The 21,050-nt window shown below is 35.4% G+C and overlaps 2 protein-coding genes across 6 annotated transcripts in view; one reads left to right on the forward strand and one right to left on the reverse strand.

Annotated features, from left to right (window-relative positions):
• Positions 1–2,377, forward strand: part of MFN1 (mitofusin 1) — a 39,091-nt gene extending 36,714 nt beyond the window's left edge. For all 5 annotated transcript variants that reach the window (XM_074190984.1, XM_074190986.1, XM_074190982.1 and 2 more), the window contains one exon: positions 406–2,377. In XM_074190984.1, the coding sequence (XP_074047085.1) occupies positions 406–475 (70 nt within the window). In that variant the 3' untranslated portion in view covers positions 476–2,377. The remainder of the gene's footprint in view (positions 1–405) is intronic.
• Positions 2,378–2,983: 606 nt separating this feature from the next.
• The window catches only part of GNB4 (G protein subunit beta 4), a 54,147-nt gene continuing 36,080 nt past the window's right edge, over positions 2,984–21,050 (reverse strand). The window contains exons 3-10 of the mRNA XM_074190987.1: positions 20,768–20,806; positions 18,170–18,276; positions 17,592–17,655; positions 15,887–16,049; positions 14,975–15,041; positions 14,679–14,880; positions 8,190–8,406; positions 2,984–7,269 (exon numbers count right to left, since the gene is read on the reverse strand). Coding sequence (XP_074047088.1) covers positions 7,163–7,269; positions 8,190–8,406; positions 14,679–14,880; positions 14,975–15,041; positions 15,887–16,049; positions 17,592–17,655; positions 18,170–18,276; positions 20,768–20,806 — 966 coding nt within the window. The 3' untranslated portion in view covers positions 2,984–7,162. The remainder of the gene's footprint in view (positions 7,270–8,189; positions 8,407–14,678; positions 14,881–14,974; positions 15,042–15,886; positions 16,050–17,591; positions 17,656–18,169; positions 18,277–20,767; positions 20,807–21,050) is intronic.

A 21,050-nucleotide genomic window follows, 5' to 3' on the forward strand; every position in this document is an offset into this window, starting at 1 on the left:
GTTAGCCACTTTAGGGGCAGCTAGGTGGTGCAGTGGATAGAGCACCGGCCCTGGAGTCAGGAGTACCTGAGTTCAAATTCGGCATTAGACACTTAATAATTACCTAGCTCTGTGGCCTTGGGCGAGCTACTTAACCCCATTTGCCTTGCAAAAATCTAAAAAAAACTCCCCAAAACCAAATGTTACTCACTTTAAGACTTTGAATTTTAGCTACCTGCAGAGCAGCTAACACATATGGTAGATGATATAATGAAATACTCTGAAAGAATTTGCTAATTATTGAATCTCTTCTAAGTGGCAGAAGCTCTAGCACTTGAAGAATTTTTTTTCTATTGTTGGATGGAATGCATTTTTATGAATCCATATGCTAATTTTTGATAACCTTTTGTCAACTTTTACAAACAGAAATAAAGCAATTCTACTTGAAAACGACCTGGAAAATTTTACGAAGCAGTTTCTCCATCCAAGCAAATAGAAGAATCTCAGCAGATGGCTCTGGTGGCACCAGAGGAAAAGCAGGACTTTGACTCTTGTGTTGACTTATATGAAAAATGACTCTAAATATGAATTATATTGACTGTGCTTGTTGAAAACTGCAAATTTGGGTTTAGATTCTGACAGTGGACTATCTCAAGATGTTTGCATTTCTTAACAGTGGTTACATGGTATGTTCGTATCTTTAGTTGTAATGGGGGTACATGTGTAAAAGAACCAAATCTTTTGCTGATTTAAAATGATGAATTTGTGAAGGGAAGTACAACTAATTGTGAGATTTATGGCTGGGGATTGGGCTCTTTAAGCTCTTATTTTAAATAGTTTTGTTTGATTTTGAAAAGCCCTGCTTCCTGGCATCCAGGAATTAGAAACACTATTTCAGCCCCGTTTTTTCCAGGATAATTTTCAGTGTCCTCTTTTATTGAGAATAACCAATCTTATTTTTTTAAAATAGTCATTTATCTTTTAGTCAAGAAGAGGAAGATTTCTTAAAGTGTCATTATTTATGCAAATAATCATTTTTGTCACTGGGCAGTTAGCATGTAACACCTAAGTTTCTCATTGTTGCCCATTACAACTACCAAATCATATCACAGGTCTTGTCATTAAATTATCCTTCACTTAAAACAGAATTTGTGGGTTACCCGTATCACCCGCCTCTGTTTGGGATAGGAACCTCATCTATGAAACTCCTAAACTGAAACTGGAAGTGTCAGGGATCTGTACAGGAATGTTTTCACATACAAAGACAAGAAAGGTGTGCTTGCCTATTTGGACTTGGGTTTCATGTGGAATGTTGGACAAGTAGGGTTGGCCAGTGTCCTTCGCATTTGAATGTGTGAATTTGCCAACTTGGACAGAAGTTGGAGTGGTTTGTGTTTCATCTTAGCAAGTTTTTTATGGGTTTGAATATATGGTGAATCACCCAGTTTGCTTTTATATCCCAAATGGGGTTGACCGTTAATAGGGGAATGAATAAAAATTCTATTGCTATTGGTGGGGGGAAAGATATTGACCAGATTTGACATTTTTATTGGGTAAAGAAAAGAACTTCAGATTCCCTTATTTTAGATCCCAGAGCTGAGCTCTTTACCCAGGCTGCTTTGAGCAGCTTTCTGTTGAGAACATTGTACTGTAAATAAGGATTTTGGGGTGGGGTATTCATTCATTGCTTCCCTTTTTGTGCCTTCAAGGCTTCAGAATGCTATTTATTATTCAACCTTCTCCAGGCAGGTGTGCTGCTATTTTTAAAGAATAAATAGCATTGGTTTTTGGCCATTAAAAAGCCTTTCAAATTATTTATATATTTTTATGCAAATTAAATGTTCAACAGGATAAAATATTCAGGTCCAGAACTGAATGAAAACTTTTAAGTTCTACAGATTGCTAATAACTGACAAGGCCTAACTGAAAAAATGGGGGAAATGGCAAAACTGGGTGGTCTTAGATTAAATTTGATACTTATCCTACTGAGGCCACAAGTTGGCCCCCAATGAGCCAGCTCTCTGCATGTGGACAGTGACGTCGTGCAGAGCAGTCATGTTTCCTTCAGTACTTTGAAATAAAGAATTGCCACCTGACTGTTTGGACATCTGTTGTGTGCATGTTGGAAATGGGAAAGATGGCTTAAGAAACCAAAACCAATCCCCTCCTCTCCCCAAGCCTATGACTTGCACAGAAATTATGTGATTTTAGTACTAATGTGGTTCAGACTTTTTTGCAAGATACTTGATGTTTATTTTCTATGTATGTTTGTTTGCAAGATCATTTATAAACTTTGTATAATCCTTAAACTTTTTACATAGTTATTTTGTAGCTGTTCAGACTTCCAAGGGAAAAAAAATAAAAGCTATACCCATTGTTTGCCTGATGATACAGAGAACACTTAGTTTTTGTTCTTTCATCTCAAAGACAACCATGATGTAGGAAAGGGATGTCATGACATTGGCACCAGATTTGTAGGAGATACAATAAGCTTGGAGAAGATTGTGTTCAGCTTGTCCCCTTGTAGTTTTTGCTGCTTCCCCCATGGTGATCTGGGCAAGGTGTCTGGCCTCCTGCCATTGGGACTCTGGAATATGGCAGAGCTGGCTAGCCTTGATGTCTGTTGAGCCAAATGAATATTGAACTTACGTTTACATTCACCTCTTCGGGGAGGCACGGCTATCGTGCACTTGGATTGAAGCCGCTGCTGGGCTGGGATAGCATAGACTTAGAACACGTCTAAATGAGTCTACTTTCTACTCTGAGGGGAACTCCCCAAAACCTCCCCTGAACTGATACAGACATTCTTCAAGTTTTCATTCAGGTTAAAGACTGCTGGGAAAGCTCAGACTGCTCATGTTGCCAAAGGCCATGTTTCTGCCCTTCAGAAGGTGGTCTGTACACGAGAGGCCAGCAGAACAGGATGCCACAACTCTATCCATCACCTAGCTAGCTATCTGTGACTAGGCGGCAGTGCAGGGGGAAAAACACTCTTGCCACAAAGTCTGGTTAAAAGCACTTGTTTATTGGTTACAATATCAACTCATGGCAACATGTTTCACTGAGCCACTGTACAAATACAAAGATCAAATCCATTGGAAAAAGCTATAAACAGAAGTTCATAGCAAGTGACCATTTTCACAGGGAAGTCATTGATGCGAAAGCACTATTGGAGGATGCACGGCACAAATCCCTGGTTTGTTTTTTTTATTCATTTAAATTAAAGCTGTTAAGACTTTTATCTGGATTCAGACACACTCCAAAGGCAGTGTGGAATTGAGTCATCTTTTTGTGATTATATTTACTGACTTCTCTGGTCCAAGTCAGCACAGAGTGTGTAAAACAAATGTTCTAAGGAAGATGAGAAGGAATACATTGGAAATTTGACTATTATACAGTGACTGCAAAACAAAAGTTTGTAAAAACCAATTACATTTGGACTCCTTTGGATGTAATATGTAGTACAAGTGTTCGAATGCCTCTTTGAAAGGAGAAAAAAACCACGGAATAGAGCACCATTGTGTAAGTAAAACAAAGGCTTGAAATATCGAAAGACTATTCCACTGAAGTCCATATTAGTCAAGAACCTAACACATTGTGTGTGGTACAAGATTTTGTCAGGCACATTGAGTCTGTTATCAGTTATAGTGATTAGTAACACTTGACACATTTTTACCATTACAACACTGCATTAACATTCTGCATGGATAAAAAGGCCTGGGCGCCTCTGAAGGGCAGGGAGAAATTTAGCCGGCATGCAGGCCAGATTATGGAGGACGAGGCACGCCATCAGCCCATGCTTGCTGAATTTGTACAGGAAAGGCGATCTTAAAAGTCAATCGTTCTGCAGAGAACACAGCAGAGAATGTGTTTGTTTTCACTAATTCCTACTTATTCTAACCAGTATTTTAAAGTATAGCACTAAAATCTAGTGGTGGTGACTGACCTTGGAACAAAGGGAGAAAAATGATAATGGAAATGTTTTTCATGCTCTTTTATAAACAGAAAACATGTCACAATGGGACAAGTGGTACATTTATTGAATTGTAAAGGTTATAATGTATCAGGATCTGCTAAGTTCATACAGCAGTGCTAATCCAAACGGGCAGAAGGCTTTACTCACTCCATGATTTTAATTATCTTAATGGAATGTTAGAAATAAGTTTCAGACATTATTCTTGTACCATTCTTGCTTATACTGTCTGTAAGAGAATTCGATCACTTTTTAGTCTCATTTTGGGCATGACTCAATCCATCTCCATTGTTCAACCATAGTTCATTTAAACGATGAGGCACACTCATGTTTCCTTCAAACATCCTCCCCAAAATTCTGTATTACAATACTGAAAGTGACACCATCTTAAATCCTCCTGTCACACGGATAGAGCAGACTTCTTGGAGGCAGCAGGTGGTGCAGGCTGCTGGCCATAACCCAACAGATCTGAAAAATCTCGGGAGACATCTTCATATGACACAACCTACCAGGTCGGGGCACCTGAGCCCTTTGCTGGAGCTCCAGTGAAATCTCTTGAAGATGAAGAAATAAAGGCAACTTCAAAAGATTTTTTAGGAACCTCATTATGCCAGAAGTATTATAAAGTGCACTATGCTCAAATGTCAATCATTTTCTATCTAACAGGCATCAGAAATTGCTAACATTTTTGTTTTGATTTCGACAAATTTAAAGTGTATGAATTTAAAGTCAACAGTAGATGTGTACATCTTTCTACTGATTTTAGGAATCTAAATAGAATTATTTGGTGGCAGCCAAGCTGGACTCCAAATCTGCAAGTAACTTTATAGTAAACTGGCAAGTTCTGCCATTCATCACTTTTAGAAACAAGGGACCTGATAACCTACCTATTTTAAATTTACTGATACACAACTTCACATACAACTGGCAGTCAACACAGCACAAAGATGAGTTTTTGACATCAATTATATGCATACATTTTTCAAATACTTAATCATTCACATCAGTAATTTTAAACTGACCTATTCAAATTGTTTCAATATTAAAGTGAACACTTAAAAAAAATCTGTTGGTGACTTTATAACACTTGTGGCTTGTCCAAGTGCCAAAGACAGTATTGGAACTGCTGGCGAGCACCTCTTTCATTTATCTATGAGGATGTTTTCCCTTGTCAGGAAAAATGCTTTTTTAGCCATTTTTCATAATTATGAGTCAAATGGCCATTGTTTTCTAGAGTTAACCATATGCACCTTTAAAATCCATCTTCTGCCTGACCTCAAAGAGCTGCTCTTTATGAAGATACACACAGACACGACATAATTAGTGCAGCACACCATTCATAAAAGTCACATAAAAAAATGAAAATGTAGGAGATCTTGTATGCAACAGATAGAATCATTTTGGTCCTCTACCTCCCTAAGTGGTCTTAAGTGTATTCCCTTTCGAGCACACGATGTAGAACGGATACTGAATTCACTGGTTGGCACGTTTGAACTATTTGTAAACAGACTGACAGGCACAGTTTGAAAGCTGACATTAGGAGTAATGAGGGATCACAATTTCAGGTGGTTCTTTTAAGTTTCTAGAATCTTGGGCCTTTATAGGTTCACAAAAATGACTCAACAGGATCTTCCCCACACAGAATGGAACATCACCAATTAAATAAATGACTTGAAGGGGGAATCCAAGAAGGAAAGCACTTTTTTCTCTTGCTCCTTATAGTCTAGTTTTTGTGGCACATCCAGTGCTAGTAATAGAAAATCAGTTTGGTAAGGAAATGTAGCAATTGCACAAGCATACTTAAAAACTTTGCTGAGATTAGTTCCCTTATGGTCCCTTGGCTTAGATTAGTTTTATTAGCAAAATAGCTTAAGAAATGGACACTTGGCACTGGAGGGAATACTTTGAAAAATTAATCACTTATTTGTCTATTTAATAGACTTTTAGTTTCTACTAAAATGTGAAGGCACAGGCCATTTTCACCAAGCTAGATTTTTAAATTGAAGTCATAAAGTCCATAGAAATTTGGTTTACTTAAGGTTTTAAAATAAGGTTACTGACCTTAGACGAGATGTTCTTCATTCAAATCTTACTACGTTAACTATACATAAAACAAGCATATATACTCAGGTAAAATACTGGGAAACATCCTTATGTTTACAGGGGAAAACAATTCAATCTCTGAGGCAAAGGAAAAAATAAATCCAACCTAAAATTTTCCAAGTATCCTAAAAACTCAGTGCAATGAATTTCAATTGGCTAAGTTCACAGAAGGACCTGCCACTCATTGTGTCATTGTATTAAGATTAGATTTGAAGAATGTGCAAAGCGTGTTGGCCATCTGTTTGAACATTCTAATCAATTCTAAAATTTCCTGTATAGTACAAAAAAAAAAGCCTATTTGGCAAGTGAGCACTTCTTCCAGGAAGTTCATCACATAGTTCATTACATCATATAGTTCATTTATTCCAAATCAATGTGGGCATTTAATTAATTCTGGGTAATAATGTCCACTGATGTTAAAGGATACACCAAGGGGAAAAAAATTATCCTCAGTGTTTGCAAAGGTGATAAAATGGAATGACTCAGGCCCATTTTATAAAAAAGGAGGCCATCCTTCATGTTGTCCACACGTAGGCACAACTACACGTCAAAAAGACTGCCTCACTTCCCACATAGAGCAATTTCACCAAGACCTCAGCTATTTCAAAGTTATCATTTGATTCATCCTCCAAAAAAACTCAGAAATGACATTTAAGAAAGATGCAAAGCTATAAATGTAGTTCTTTTTTAAAAAAAATGCAAACATCTTTTCTAGACAGAATAATGTTACAGGAGAGGCTGCAATTGAGTGCGCATTCTGTTCCATCATACCAGGAAAATAAAGAATTAGCAGACTTTGAGCACAAGCAGAAATTCCTCAGATCAAGCTAACCAAATTTTCCAAAACAAAACTGGGTCTGTATTTACTTTCCTGTCACCATGATTTTATACACCAGTCCCCTCTCCCCTTTCTTCATTTTCTTCTAGTTTACAGAAAGCCTGTGTGTGTGTGTGTGTGTGTGTGTGTGTGTGTGTGTGTAAAATAGTGAATTAAAAAAAAAAACTTCACCTGCAAATTACAAGGTAGAAATGTTATTTCACAGCTACAGGCTGCAGCATTGATCTCTCCAGATCTCAACGGAGAATGTAAAACATATTACAACCCAGTTAATTCCAGATTCTAAGAAAACTGTCCCAAGAGCCTGTTGCTACAGCCATGCCATCATCAGTAACACCTAAACAGCTGACACGGTTGTCATGGCCAGCAAGAACACCTAAAAGAATTGGGAAGGAAAAAAAGAATTAGAAGTTGTAGCTAATAAATCTTAAAATTGAAACAAGCTTCAGAATATGAGGAATTTCAACATACTTTTTCATTATAGAGAATATTACATGGAACCATATGCCATATTTACGACCATGTGAATAAAAACAAAACCAAAAGTAGAAAAAGTCCTTCACTTTTGGTATGAATGATCAAGCATTCACATTCAACATGGGAGCTTCATGGGAACCACCCTACTGGAACCTGTGGGAACAAGAGAAGCTCAGAGTTGCCTGAGCAATTCAAAGAGGTTCTACTACTTGTGGAGTGGTTGCCATCAGACCCTCCAGCAACTGTCCTCCTGTATCCTGGCTAACACCTAAACCTTTGTACCAAGATAGTTATCAGAACCCCTGGTCAGTGAAGTCCACTAACTTGGGCAATGATTCTGAATGTTCCCATTTTAGGGATTGTCTGCCCTCAGTAGAAAAAGTCAATTTTTCAATTTTCTCTCCTCCCTACTGGCCCCCTGCAGAAGCTCTTGTCCCCTGCTCCTCTGGCCCATATTGTCTTCTTCTCACCCCCCCCCCCTTCTATTTCCTCTGTGCATGAAAGAGGGATCAGGCTGGAAGGGGGGGGGCATTGAAAGGAGCCTCTATCCTCATCTCACAGCATCCTCCCCCTCCTGCCAATGCTCTAACCCTTGGGGAGAAACATGAGGCAGGAGCTTAGGTAAATTATTGCAACAGCTCAAGTGAGAGGGGGACAGAAGAAAGGGCAAGGTCTAGAGGGCACTGTGAGAGGAGCTGAAGTTAAAAAAGATGAAAGGATGTACATTCAGAGGTGGAAAGAATTTTAGAGGCCATTATACCTTGTCCAACCCACTTAATCACAAAAAAGGAAAATCTCATAATGAAAATATTTACTGACCTGCACGTTCTCCTTTCAATGTGTCCCAAACATTGCAGTTAAAGTCATCATAACCAGCTAGCAAGAGGCGCCCACTTTTTGAGAAGGCGACAGAAGTGATTCCACAGATGATATTATCATGAGAATACATCATTAACTCTTGGTCTGCACGAAGGTCAAAGAGCCGGCAAGTGGCATCATCAGAACCAGTGGCAAAGGCATGCCCATTAGGAAAGAACTGAAAAAAAGAATCCAAAAATAATTATTAAAGACAGGGAGAGATCTCATGGATTTTTATTAAACACTTTGATCCAAGATAAAATGTTTAAAAATCTTAAAGTTATAGAGCTATAGAAAGGCCTCAAAGAGTTATATAAAACAAAATAAAGAACTAAGAAAAACAATTGCAAAGCACTTCCCTTAGGACAGAAGGTAAATCCAATTTTGTAATTGATTAGACTTGGCTATCAATTCCAGGGCATTAACAGCTATTACACTGCTTCCATGTAACTCTCCTTTTTAGAAAGGGAAACTAAATGCTTAGCTTTATTTAAAGTTAATTAATGATGATCATAGATGGCAGCTAAGAAAGACTATTGGTCTTGGATTCAAGAATACTGCAACAGTACTTCTACTCCAGGTGAAAATGGTTAGTATCTACAACTCATCTTTTACTGTATAAGTTCTTATTGTTAATAAACAGAACTTGAAGAGTGTCAGATTTAGATAAAAATGTAGACATGAACAAAACCTCTTTCCTAAGTGGTTCCTGCTTAAATACCATAGATTAATTATATATATAATATATATCTTATTATATGTATATAAAATAAGCTATATATCTGTGTAAGATATAGGCAACAGACTTCATTCTCATACAAAAGAGATTATAGCAAACAGCAGAAAATAAAGGGTAGGGCTTTCTAATTGAACTGCAAAAGAAGATAGCTTGAGAGCAGATCTTAGTTGGAGATTATATTTGAGAATTTGCTATTTCATATTAAAAATACCACACAATCTAATGAAAATTATCTACTTGCTAGGGAGACTACTAAAAACAAGCACAAAATTTAATCTTATAATATAGATATAAATGGTTGATTTAAAGCCCAATACTTTAAATAACTTTTATGGACCAAGAAGACAGAAATTAATATTTCTAATTTTTTAATAGAAAAAAATTTCAATGAACAAAAAGTTGTATGTCCCTGTCCCCCCCCCCCTTCCCTCCCTCTCTCTCAAGATGAGGCAAATGACGAGCATGTGGGACCAAGGAAAGGATAATTGATGAAATAAGAAATAACAGGAAAATTTGGAAGAAGGCTGAATTTCAAATATTAAAGATGAAATTGCTGAAGCAGGTCAATAGCTAAGGATAGGTTCTGGTTAAACTAGAGCTGTTCTCCTCTAGGGATCTCTGATCCCTCTTTGTCTCCTTTGCCAGCTCTTCCTTCATGTCAGAACTCGAATGTCTGTCACTGGACCTTTTCTCACTTCAGTCCCTGACTTGGTAATCTGATAAGTCCTACTAGTTCAATTTTCTCTGTACAGTTTGAAGAGGAGAGAAAATGGGTGTGACTGGGACAATCTGGTATAGGAAATGGGAGTGCAAAGGCTCCAGTGTCCCTGCAGGAAGACTGACTCTGAAGGGGGAAAAGGGTTACTTCACTATAGATAAATATAAAGGGGAAAGGAGAAGAGGATGCTATCAAGGTCTTCTAAAGAAGACCAAAACGTCAGGGAGGTGATGCCATGACAAGCACATGAACTGAATTTGAGTGAGGGGAATGCTGTGCTAAGTCACCAGTCTCATTTTCTCACCAGAGGCATCTGGGTCTAGTAACTATATATGAGTCAGGATGACTGGAGATGGCCCTAAGATTTGAGTTAGGCAGGGTTAAGTGACTTACCCAAGGCCTGACTCCAAGGCCAGTGCTCTATTCACTGCATTATTTAATATGTAGAAGGCATGACTAAATTCACATCTAAGAATTTCTATTTTCTGATGATGCTGATAAGGAACCTAGAAAGCATTGTTAAAGATTACAAAGGCTTCAGGAAGAAACTGGAGATCTCAGAAGTACAAGTGGTAATTTTATCAGTGCTGTCACTAAAGGATTCAGTGAAGAAAAAGCAATGTGTAAACATATAAGACATTGTATGAGTATGTAAGAAAGTATGTAAGAAGATTGTGTATGAGAATAAGATATGGATTTCTGAACCACAGGCTAAAAATATAGGAATAATGCAAACACTTGGCCAGGGATGAAGTAAATTTAACCAGGTCTGGTTAAGAATGTTTTTGCCTAGTCATTGAACTTCCCTCTGGCTCAGTTTCCACTTCTGTAAAATGAGAATGAAGATAATTACCCTCTCTGCTTCACAAGAATGTCATAAGAAAAACACTGAATAAAGGGTAAGATACTCTTTTAAAAAATGGATTTGCAAATCTATCAGAAGGGTTTTACACCAAAAGGGAAGGGGAAAGGGAATTGGGTGAAACTACCCACATATCCCCAGGATAGATATCATATTAAGTGCAATGAAGATAAAAGAATAGCAGTGAAGACACTCAAGGAGGTTACAGGAGACAAAATCTAAGAAAGAAATCAATAGTAGAATCCATGGCCTTACATGTCTTCAGAAATTCTCAGTTTAGAAAAGTAAGAATTACCAGAAATTCTAAAGCAAGGCCTGATCTTTATCTCATAGGCATCACTGAAACTTGGTGGAATGAAACATATTCTGAATAGATATAAGTTAATTGAAAAAAAGTCACATAGAGGAGGAAGGTAGTTTGGAATAGCAAAATTTATTAACTAAATCGTGTTAGAAAACCCAAGAACTATAAGGTAAAAATAAAACAGGACACTTGGATGATTTTCTCAATGGAGACTGAAATAGAAGTGATGATTTCCATTGTAGTATAGGTCAAGAGAAAGAGAAAATACATTAGCTGTATAGGAAAGAAATGATAATTCTTGAATGGAGACAAGATACCATATTGATGGGAGGCTTCAATTAAATATCTACTGGTTATCTTTTTTGCCTAAAGTAGAGCAGCACTTCCTGACTTCCATTAATGATAGATTTTTTCCTTCCAAAAGAAGAGAAACTAATATGTATATTCTATCCTAGATCTGATTTTTGCCAAGGACAAAGTGATTACTGTTAGAATCGATGGAAACCTAAAGGCAAGTTGGCTTTCTTTCCTAGAGTTTATATGTATATAATTACTTGCATTTTATCTCTTCCTTTAGAATGTGAATTCCTTGAAAGTAGCAGCTGTGTCTTTTCTGGGGGTTTTTGTATTCCCATTGCTTAGCAAAGTGCCTAGCAAATAGTAAATGCTTAATAAATATTTGCTGACTGACTGTGGTCTATTTGTTCCATGCAAACATGCTACTAAAACACCAAAAACAAACAACCCAACAACAAAAAGGAAAGAAACAAGGAAACAAGGTTTTTTTTTTTTTAAGTCTGCTTCAATCTGCACTCAGAGTTCATCAGTTCTCTCAGGAGCTGAAAATTTGTTATCATGGGTCTTTTGGAAACTGTCTTAGATCACTGTCTTAATCAGCGTAGCTAAGTCTTTCACAGCTGATCATTTAAACTATATTGCTGTTACTGTGGACAATGTTCTGGTTCTGGTCACTTCATTCTGCATCAATTCATATGGTCAGGTTTTTCTGAAACTATCCTGCTCATCATTTCTTATAGCACAATAGTGTTCTATCACAATCATATTCTACAAATTTTACTGAAAAATTTATAGAGAATAAAAGGAAGGAAGGGAAGGAGAAGGAAAATTAGATCCTAGATTTGGAGAGAATAGATTTTCAATGGTTCATAGGATAGAGGAGCAGGTTTCCAAATGGTACCAGGGAAGTCTACTCACAAGAAATGGCTGTTTGCTAACCAAAATGATGAAGTAAATCCTGAAGAAATAAAAGAAATAACTGATGATAGAAAACTGATTGTGGATGTATAGAAACCTCATCCATCAACATAGATTTGAAATGCATAGAGGATGGAAGCAAGGTCAGTGGACAGGTATAAGAATGTGGAACAGCAGTAGAGCTCAAGTTTATAATGAGCTAGTGATGGGAGGAAAGCTAAGGATAGTTTTCTTGCAGGAGTTCTTGTTGAACAGAGAACCCTTCTCACTACAGCTCACAATTGGATTTATTGAACATGACACCTACTGAATTCAATTTTTTCCTTAGTTTTATTTTTCTGTGCTGTTCAACTGATCTTTTTTTTTTCAAGGCAATGGGGTTAAGTGGCTTGCCCAGCTAGGTAATTATTTAGTGTCTGAGGCCAGATTTGAACTCAAGTACTCCTGACTCCAGGGCTGGTGCTCTATCCACTGTGCCACCTAGCCACCCCAACTGATCTACTCTTAAAAACCAAACTAAAACCAGAATTTTGATGATTACTATTTTCTAATATAGTTGAGGTCTAGAAGCTCTACGCTTTCCTTCATTCTTACTTCTTATCATGATTTCCCTTGAAATTCTAGGCCTTTCATTTCTCCAGAGGAATTGTGTTATTTTGTCCAAATCTGTAAACTTCTTGATGGTCTGACAGCATACAATCAAGTCTGTTGATTAATTTAGTCATATTTTTATTATACTGAAGTGGCCCAAACATGAGCAAAAATTATCTAATTATTCAAATCTTCTTTATCTGTAATGAGAGCTTTACAATTATATTTAAATAAATTTTGAGTGTCTTGGTAGGTTAACTTTTAGATATTTTATACATTTTGTTGGTATAAATTAGACTTCTCTGTATTTCTTTTTTTTTTTTAATGTTATGCCTCTATAGGAATGCTCAATTTTTGTGAACTTATTTTGTCTCCTGGTACTTTACTAAAACCACCAATCAACTCAATTTCCAGTGTTTTGCCACCACAAAGAAATACACCTAATGATGCTGTTATTGTTGAGTCAAAGGGAAAGCTCATCAGAAAACTAGAAGACCATGGATCATATCACCTATCAGACTTAAGGACTGGATAAGAATTTATGAATAAACAAGAAATAGAGAACAATGTAAGAGCTAAAACATGTAATTTTGAAATAGAGAACATTGTAAGACATAAAGTAGCTAATTTTTATTGCATTAAATTAAAAAGGTTTTGTTTGAACAAAACCAATGTAGCCAAGATTAGAAAGAAAGCAGAAAACTGGGGGGAAAATTTTAAAGATAATTTCTCAGTTAAAGGTTTTATATTTCAAATATATAGAGAACTTTGTCAAATTTATAAGAATATGAGTCATTCCCCAATTAATAAACAGCCAAGGGGCAGCTAGGTGGCGCAGTGGATAGAGCACTGGCCCTGGAGTCAGGAGTACCTGGGTTCAAATCCGGTCTCAGGCACTTAATAATTACCTAGCTGTGTGGCCTTGGGCAAGCCACTTAACCCCGTTTGCCTTGCAAAAAAAACCTAAAAAAAAAAAATAAACAGCCAAAAAATACAAACAGGCAATTTTTTTGAAGAAGAAATTTGTAATATGTGTCAAATGGGGGAAAAAATCCTCTAAATCATTATTAATTATCAAAAAAATGCGAACTAAAACAACTTTTGAGATATCAATGATAGAAGGGAAAAATTAGAGGTGTGGAAAAATTGGGACACTAATAAATTATTCATAAAACTAAACTGATACAAACATTATAAGAAGGCAAATTTATTGCTGATGTAAAGAAACAACAAATGAGAGCTTCGTGTGCAATGAAAGGGGCCACCTTTTTGGCAAATCTAAATGTCCACACAGGTCATTTCTTTTTTCCTTTTTTTTCAATTAGGTTTTTGCAAGGCAAACGGGCTTAAGTGGCTTGCCCAAGGCCACACAGCTAGGTAATTATTAAGTGTCCGAGGCTAGATTTGAACCCAGGTACTCCTAACTCCAGGGCCGATGCTCTATCCACTGTGCCACCTAGCCGCCCCTATACACAGGTCATTTTTAACTGAAATTCTGTGATTCTTTGGTAACAGACCATTTGACCAGCCAAATTAATTGAATGCTTTTGGGTCTTCCTTAGTCATAGTCATAACACATAAATTCTAAATCCTGGTAAACTAGATTACTAGGAATTTTTCTTTCAACCCTAGCCATTTCTTTTCTATTTGGAATTTGTTTTTATTTTTTAAATGAAAGAATATTTTTTTCCTCTTAGGATTTTTATTATTCTTGCTTTTGAAGCATCCTCATTTGTTTGACCTATTTATTTCTCAAATTTCAAAGAGATAGTATTGAATCTTCTCATATGATAACATAGTTGGGGGAACACCTCTATTGTTTGAGATAAAAAAAAATATGGTTTATCTCCAGATAAGCCAATGGTTAAACCACAGTTCAACCACGAGGACTGTTTTCTTAGGAACTCTGTATGTATTTTAACATTTTATAAATCTAATTTGAAGCAAATGACTTAAGTTAAGAATGTAAGATTATTTATACACAATATGATAAATTCTCTGTAGTGATACCATTCACTTACACAGACAGCATTAATATCTGACACATGCCCAATGAAAGACTGCCTACACATTCCATCTCGGATATCCCAGAGTTTAGAAGAGGCATCGCAAGCACCAGAAACGAAAGTTTTCATGTCAGGGCTTAGAGAGAGACTCATCACATCTCCAGTATGTCCAGTGAATGTGGTGGTCTGTTGGCCAGTTTCAATGTCCCATAAAGCACTGTAGAAAAACAAATGAAAATACTTAGTAACATTTTTCCATTTTTAAATATACCAAATTTTCTTCAACCAGTTTTCTTCTTATATAGACATACCAAGTTGTATCTCCTGAACTTGTAACAATTTGGTTGTCATCTAAGAAACGGCAGCAAGACAAGTAGCCTACAATAATATACAAAGTAGAAAATGTTATGATTCATTCGGGAAGTTCAAGGTGTATATATATATATATATATATATATATACACACACACACACATATATATATATATATACATATATATATAATGGTATGTGTGTAACAAATACACAAGGGTTACATTCTATTATAGTGTTGTTCAATAGTAAAGGAATTCTTTTAATATCTAAGCATCTAAAAATCTATACTATTTGCAAATGAATGAAGATAACTAAATATACCTAGTAAATATTGGCTAACCAAAAAGTATTTTTACCTATTATTTTACATACTCTGACTAAAAATTAGAATCAAATTAAGAAGGATCTATGTCATTACAAAAAATTCTTAATTTGGATTAACTACTATGAATTTCTAGTTTAGTAACTGTACAGTTGTAATGGTTTGAAAATGACAGCAGACCACTCAGAAATCTGATTTAAACACCCAAAGTCCTATTTTTGAAATCATCAGAAAATGAAAGGTTCTCATAGTTCAAAACATTTTCTGCTCTCTTGTCCACTTAGTACTAATACTGTGGCTTGCTTAGCCCAAATTTTGCTTATACCTGTGATCACTTCTCCAGCTCTTTGTAGATATGAGAATATAAGGCAAATGGAGTGAAGTGCCTTGCCTGGGTCACACAGCTAGTGTCTTCTGAATCCAAGAAAGATGTATCTCCCTAAGTTCAGGCCCTACATCCTTTCTCTGTGCCAATTAGCTGTCAACTTATAGGTCAGCTCACTACAAATAAGTAAAGAATAGGCTCAGGGCAGGGGGGAAAAGGTCAGACTAACTAGAGAAACATGGTTCTAATGCAATAGCTCACCTGTATGGCCCGGTAACTCCCGGCTCACTCTCACATTGCCTTCCCTAGTTTTCAGGTTGTAGATGGAACAGATGTTGTCCAAACCACCACAAGCCACATAATTACCAGAAGGAGCATAAGCACAAGTCATCACCCAGGAGGATCTCAAAGGAATGGCATGCATCTTGAGAAGAAATATATCAAAGCATTGATAAAACATTTATTTTTTGAAAGTAATCATTGCTTTCAAATCTTAATAACACCAAAAATTAAATATAACTTATAAGACTCAAAAAAACTACTAAAGTGAAGTCTTTTTTGGGGGGGGGGGTTAACAAAAAAAGGAGAGGAAAAACAGCCACTGTAAATTGTTGCTATTGTTTTCTTATGATCAAAACTATTCTGAAACAAGGCTCCCCAAAATTATTTTTTACTCTACTCAAATGACTCTCTGTGCCCTTTTAAAGCTTACAAAATTTGCTAAAAAGTTGAGTTCTAAAACCTTTAAAAATATAATAAAATAAAGCTATTTCCCTAAGGAAACCATGGTGTTTCAGATATCAGTGATGGTATTTCAGAAATGGTTAAGTGCTAAAGTTTGATATGTTCTTTAAGAACTAAAATCTAAATAAAACTAAATCATTTAAAGAATAGAGAATAAAGCATGTATAGGGCCTGAAATGAAAGAAATATTATATCTATCAATATATTATATATCTATCTACCTACCTACTAATCTATATCTCTCTATAAATGGACTGATTATTCCTTCAGTACAACACTAGGGAAAGGAAATATTCTAGATATTACTTTTATACCATAATAACCCTTTAAATGTATAAAAAAATGATACTAGTCCTCACTAGTCAGGTTTATGGATTTCTATTAGTTCATTCACATGACCACACGGTCTCCTTATACCCAAACATGAAGCACATCCAAGTCAGCAAGACAACTAACTGAGGTTGAAACAAAGTGCACCAACCTGAACCACAGAGGTTCAAACCCACCAATCTTGGTGTTACTGGTGTAATGCTCTTATACCAGCTACAGTTACATACGATACATAATTTCTATAATGTCAGGATCTTGACCCTGAGAAGGTCGTATCAGTTTGTAGGTCACCCAACAAGTGCAGGTCATTTCCCTGTGAGGCTGGAGTGAAACCATGAAAAGGTCATTTCTCCCTCTAGGGGATATCCAGACTTGTGCATTTCCCAAAGTCAATCTAAACACCTATGAAGTGTATATAACATGGTATCTTGAAAGCAATTTGCTAAGAATACAAGTTTAAAGAACCATTCTTGATATTTAAGAAATCAAAGTTTTCCACAGATCAATTTTAATCAATTATATTCCATGTAACAATGTAAATTTAATGCCTCAAATTTAGATAAAGATGTCAAAACATGCCTACAAATTTATTTGTACAGTAAAATCCAGATAAACTCAAAAAAACCCCCAGGGTTGTCAGACTAGTGGAAGGGTCTTTTAAGATTTTATGTGCAATAAAAATTTGAAATTTGAACATCCTATACATAAGTATTCTTGTTGAATTAGGTTTGAATTATGTTTGCTGAAGAAAAGAAGACGTGAAACATTCAAAAATTTAAACCAAGTTGTTCTTAGAAGTAAATAACAATTTAAAACCATATTTAAAGCAGCAAAATAAAATGGAAGAAACAATGAGTAAAGCAAATAAAAGGACTTGTATAAACAACCCTACCTTATTTGTTGTATAGCTATCCCAAATGATTAGTTTTCCATCTTGGGAAGCACTGACTAGTAGCCTAAAGGAAACCAATACAGATAATTCAAACATTGTGAACAAAGTTTCATATTAGTTACATGGTATATGTTAAAATAGAGAACTATTCAGAGTATTCTTTTTTCCTAATGAAAAATAAATTTGATTCAAATTTACTATAATTTGGTGAAATGGGCGAGGCAGAAAAATCCTATGCACACACACACACAACAAAATAAGGATAATATTTAATTAGTACCTTGTTTATTCTTATTTAACTTTATCACAATGGCAGCTAAGAATATCTAAAACAAAAAAATCCAGCCAGTGCATAGATATAATTAAAATAATATAATTTGTTGAGAATTAAGTTTACTAAATTAGCTAAAGCTTTTCAAAAACAAAAAGGAAGATTTTTGAGAGAAAGGGAAATTAATTTGCACAGTGGGAGTATTTTGTAATTGTTCTAAATACCACTGTAACATATTCGAATTTTCATTATGAAAAAAATCAGAACAATGATTGTTGATAATATTAAAAACTGCAGGTGTACAAACCTTGAATCATATCCCCAGTGCATTGCATAAATCTTAGCTAAGTGTCCTCGAAGTGTACGTCTTGTTCGCATCTGGATTCTTCCTACAGAATCCAGACTAGTTGTCATCTTTAGAAAGAAAAACAGAAAATTATTTATTTTAATTTTTTTTGAAGGCAATGGGGTTAAGTGACTTGCCCAAGGTTACACATCTAGGTAATTATTAAGTGTCTGAGGCAGGATTTGAACTGGGGTCCTCCTGACTCCAGGGCCAGTGGCTCTATCCACTGCATCCCTATTATTTATTTTAAAAATAATTCTAGGTGCTAATAACAAATTTTTCCAAATATATCCCTCACTTTCCCCTACCTAGCAAGTTGTCTTTTTATAACAAAGATTTTAAAAGGATTGCTTAATGTGAACTGATTCAACCACTCTGGAGAGCAATATGGAACTATCCCAAAGAGCAAAAGAAATGTTCATACCTTTGACCCAGCAATTCCAATTCTAGATCTATATCCAGAAGAAATAAAAAAAAAAGGAAAAGTTCCACATGTTCCAAAATATTCATAGCAGCTCTTTTTGGAGTGGCAAAGAATTGAAAATTGAGGGGATGCCCAACAACTGGGGAATGGCTAAACAATTTATGGTTCATGAATACTATGGAATATTATTCTAAAAGAAATCATAAATGGTCACACTCCAGAGAAGTATGCAATGAATTACAGGATCTGAATCTGAGTGAAGGAAGCAGAACCAAGAGATCAAGGTACACATCAACAAGAACACTGTGAGATGAACAACCTTGATGGAAGCAGCTCCTCTCAGTAGTTTAGAGAGCTAGGACAATCTTATTAGATTGACTGTGGACAATGCTATCCTCATCCAGAGGAAGTAAAACCAAACCAAACCAAACCAAAGAAATCCTTCAGAATCTGATGAACACTATATTCACTTCTTAAAAAATATCTCAGTTATTTTTTTCCCTTAATCCTAATTCCTCATACTGAAAATGATTAATCTGTAAACATGCTTAACACAAATGAGTATGTACAATATTAACCTGGGGGGGAGGGTAGAAGGAAATTTTCTAACTTAAAAATATACATAGACATATGGATGAATGTTGAAAAACTTTTATAACATGTATTTGGAAAAATAAGATGTCAATAAAAAAATAAAAGCATAGCTTAAACTAAATTAGAAATACTTAAAATACCTTAATCTTACAACTATACAATCTGGAAAATTATTCTTCAATTATTCCTCATAAAATTATTATAGGGGTAGTAGTTGAAGAAAGCTCACAGAATTTTTTTAAAGCTGAAACTGACTTTGACATTATGTGGTCAAGATATTAATTTTATAAATAAAGTACTTTAGCCAAGGTCACAGAGTTACTAATTGGCAGAGTTAATAATGACCAATACAATGCTCAGTATATTACACTATATAGCTTTTACTCAAAAACATGATAAACTGTAATTGATTCAACTTCTTTTGTAGATTTAATTAATACTAAATTAATACTCATAAATATTACTCTTGAATCAACAAAATTTTAGAAGCAGGTGATCAGAGGATAAAACCAGGTTTCACAAGGAATTATACTTCATAATAAATAAATAACAATATGTAAATAACCAACCATAAATTTTGTTCACTAAAGAGAGAAAATGGCCTGAAATATCATATTTTGATGTCTTACCAAGAAAATATTTTAATAGTAACAAAATAACAGAATCTTAGGATTAGACAGAATCTTAAAGAGTTCATCATTTATCCATCCTCATGAATTTGCAGATGAAGTCCTGTTAAACTAACACTTCATGCAAAGGAAATCACAAATCTTATTCACCAGGTCCCTAAAAACAATGTAGTACTACTTGAAGTGAGATTTATATGATTAAATACTATATGAACATTATCCAAATAAAATTTAATTTCATAATACCATCATTAATATATCACCATCAAACCTTACTCTAATAACTGAAGCCCTGCTCTGATGCCATTGGTCTGATTACTTAAGATGTAAATTGAATGGCAGAATCCTATTATGTTGTTGGAACTTTAAAGTAGCTTAAAGAAATCTAAAAAAAAAAAAAAAAAAATCATCTTGCCCAGGCCTGGCTGTTTTTATGTCATGAATTCCTTTGGAAGGCTGGTTAAGATCTTGGAACCTCCACAAAATCATCTTTTGTTTATCTTCATTCATTAAATGAAAGATAGACCAAATTTCAGTTAGATTGAAAAGATTTTTTCCTAAGTTCATGAACCCTCGAGGTCTATCACCCCTAGTCTAGTCTAATTGCCTCCTTTCCCATATAAATAAAGTGAGGCTGAGAGAGATGACACTACTTCTCAGCAGCTGCCTGGGCCTTCCAACTTCCCTGAAACACCACTGTATTCACAGCCACATTTTCAAGCTCAGCATTTCACATTCTACTTCTTAGAAACAATTAAGGCAGAGGATGCCTTCATTGTCTTTCCATTTTCTATAACTTTACACATCTATTTGTCCTTGACTTGTATGTACTATTAAGAGGGAGGATGATTTTTTTCCTTTCAATGTCAAGATACCACACATAATTAATGGAATCTTAACAAATAATTTTACCTGAGTGAGTGTTGTATCACCACATGCTTTCCTGGCATCCTAAAGAAAAGAGAAAAAACACATAATTAAAATGAATTCAGATAATGTTTTTAATCATTTGAAAAAGGCCATTTTTTACTGAAAAGCATTAAGATCTGCAACACTTCCTCTAATACTTTTGGTTAACAATGAACTACAAATAAGAGTGTTCTAAATTTGTCTTTTTCTGAAACTTTAGTACATAGTATTCAGGGTTATTCTTATTGAGAAGTCTCAATGTAAATTTACTATAATGAGAGTTCTT

This window comes from Macrotis lagotis, chromosome 6 (assembly GCF_037893015.1).
Source record: "Macrotis lagotis isolate mMagLag1 chromosome 6, bilby.v1.9.chrom.fasta, whole genome shotgun sequence".
In the NCBI taxonomy this organism is placed as follows: Eukaryota; Metazoa; Chordata; class Mammalia; order Peramelemorphia; family Peramelidae; genus Macrotis; species Macrotis lagotis.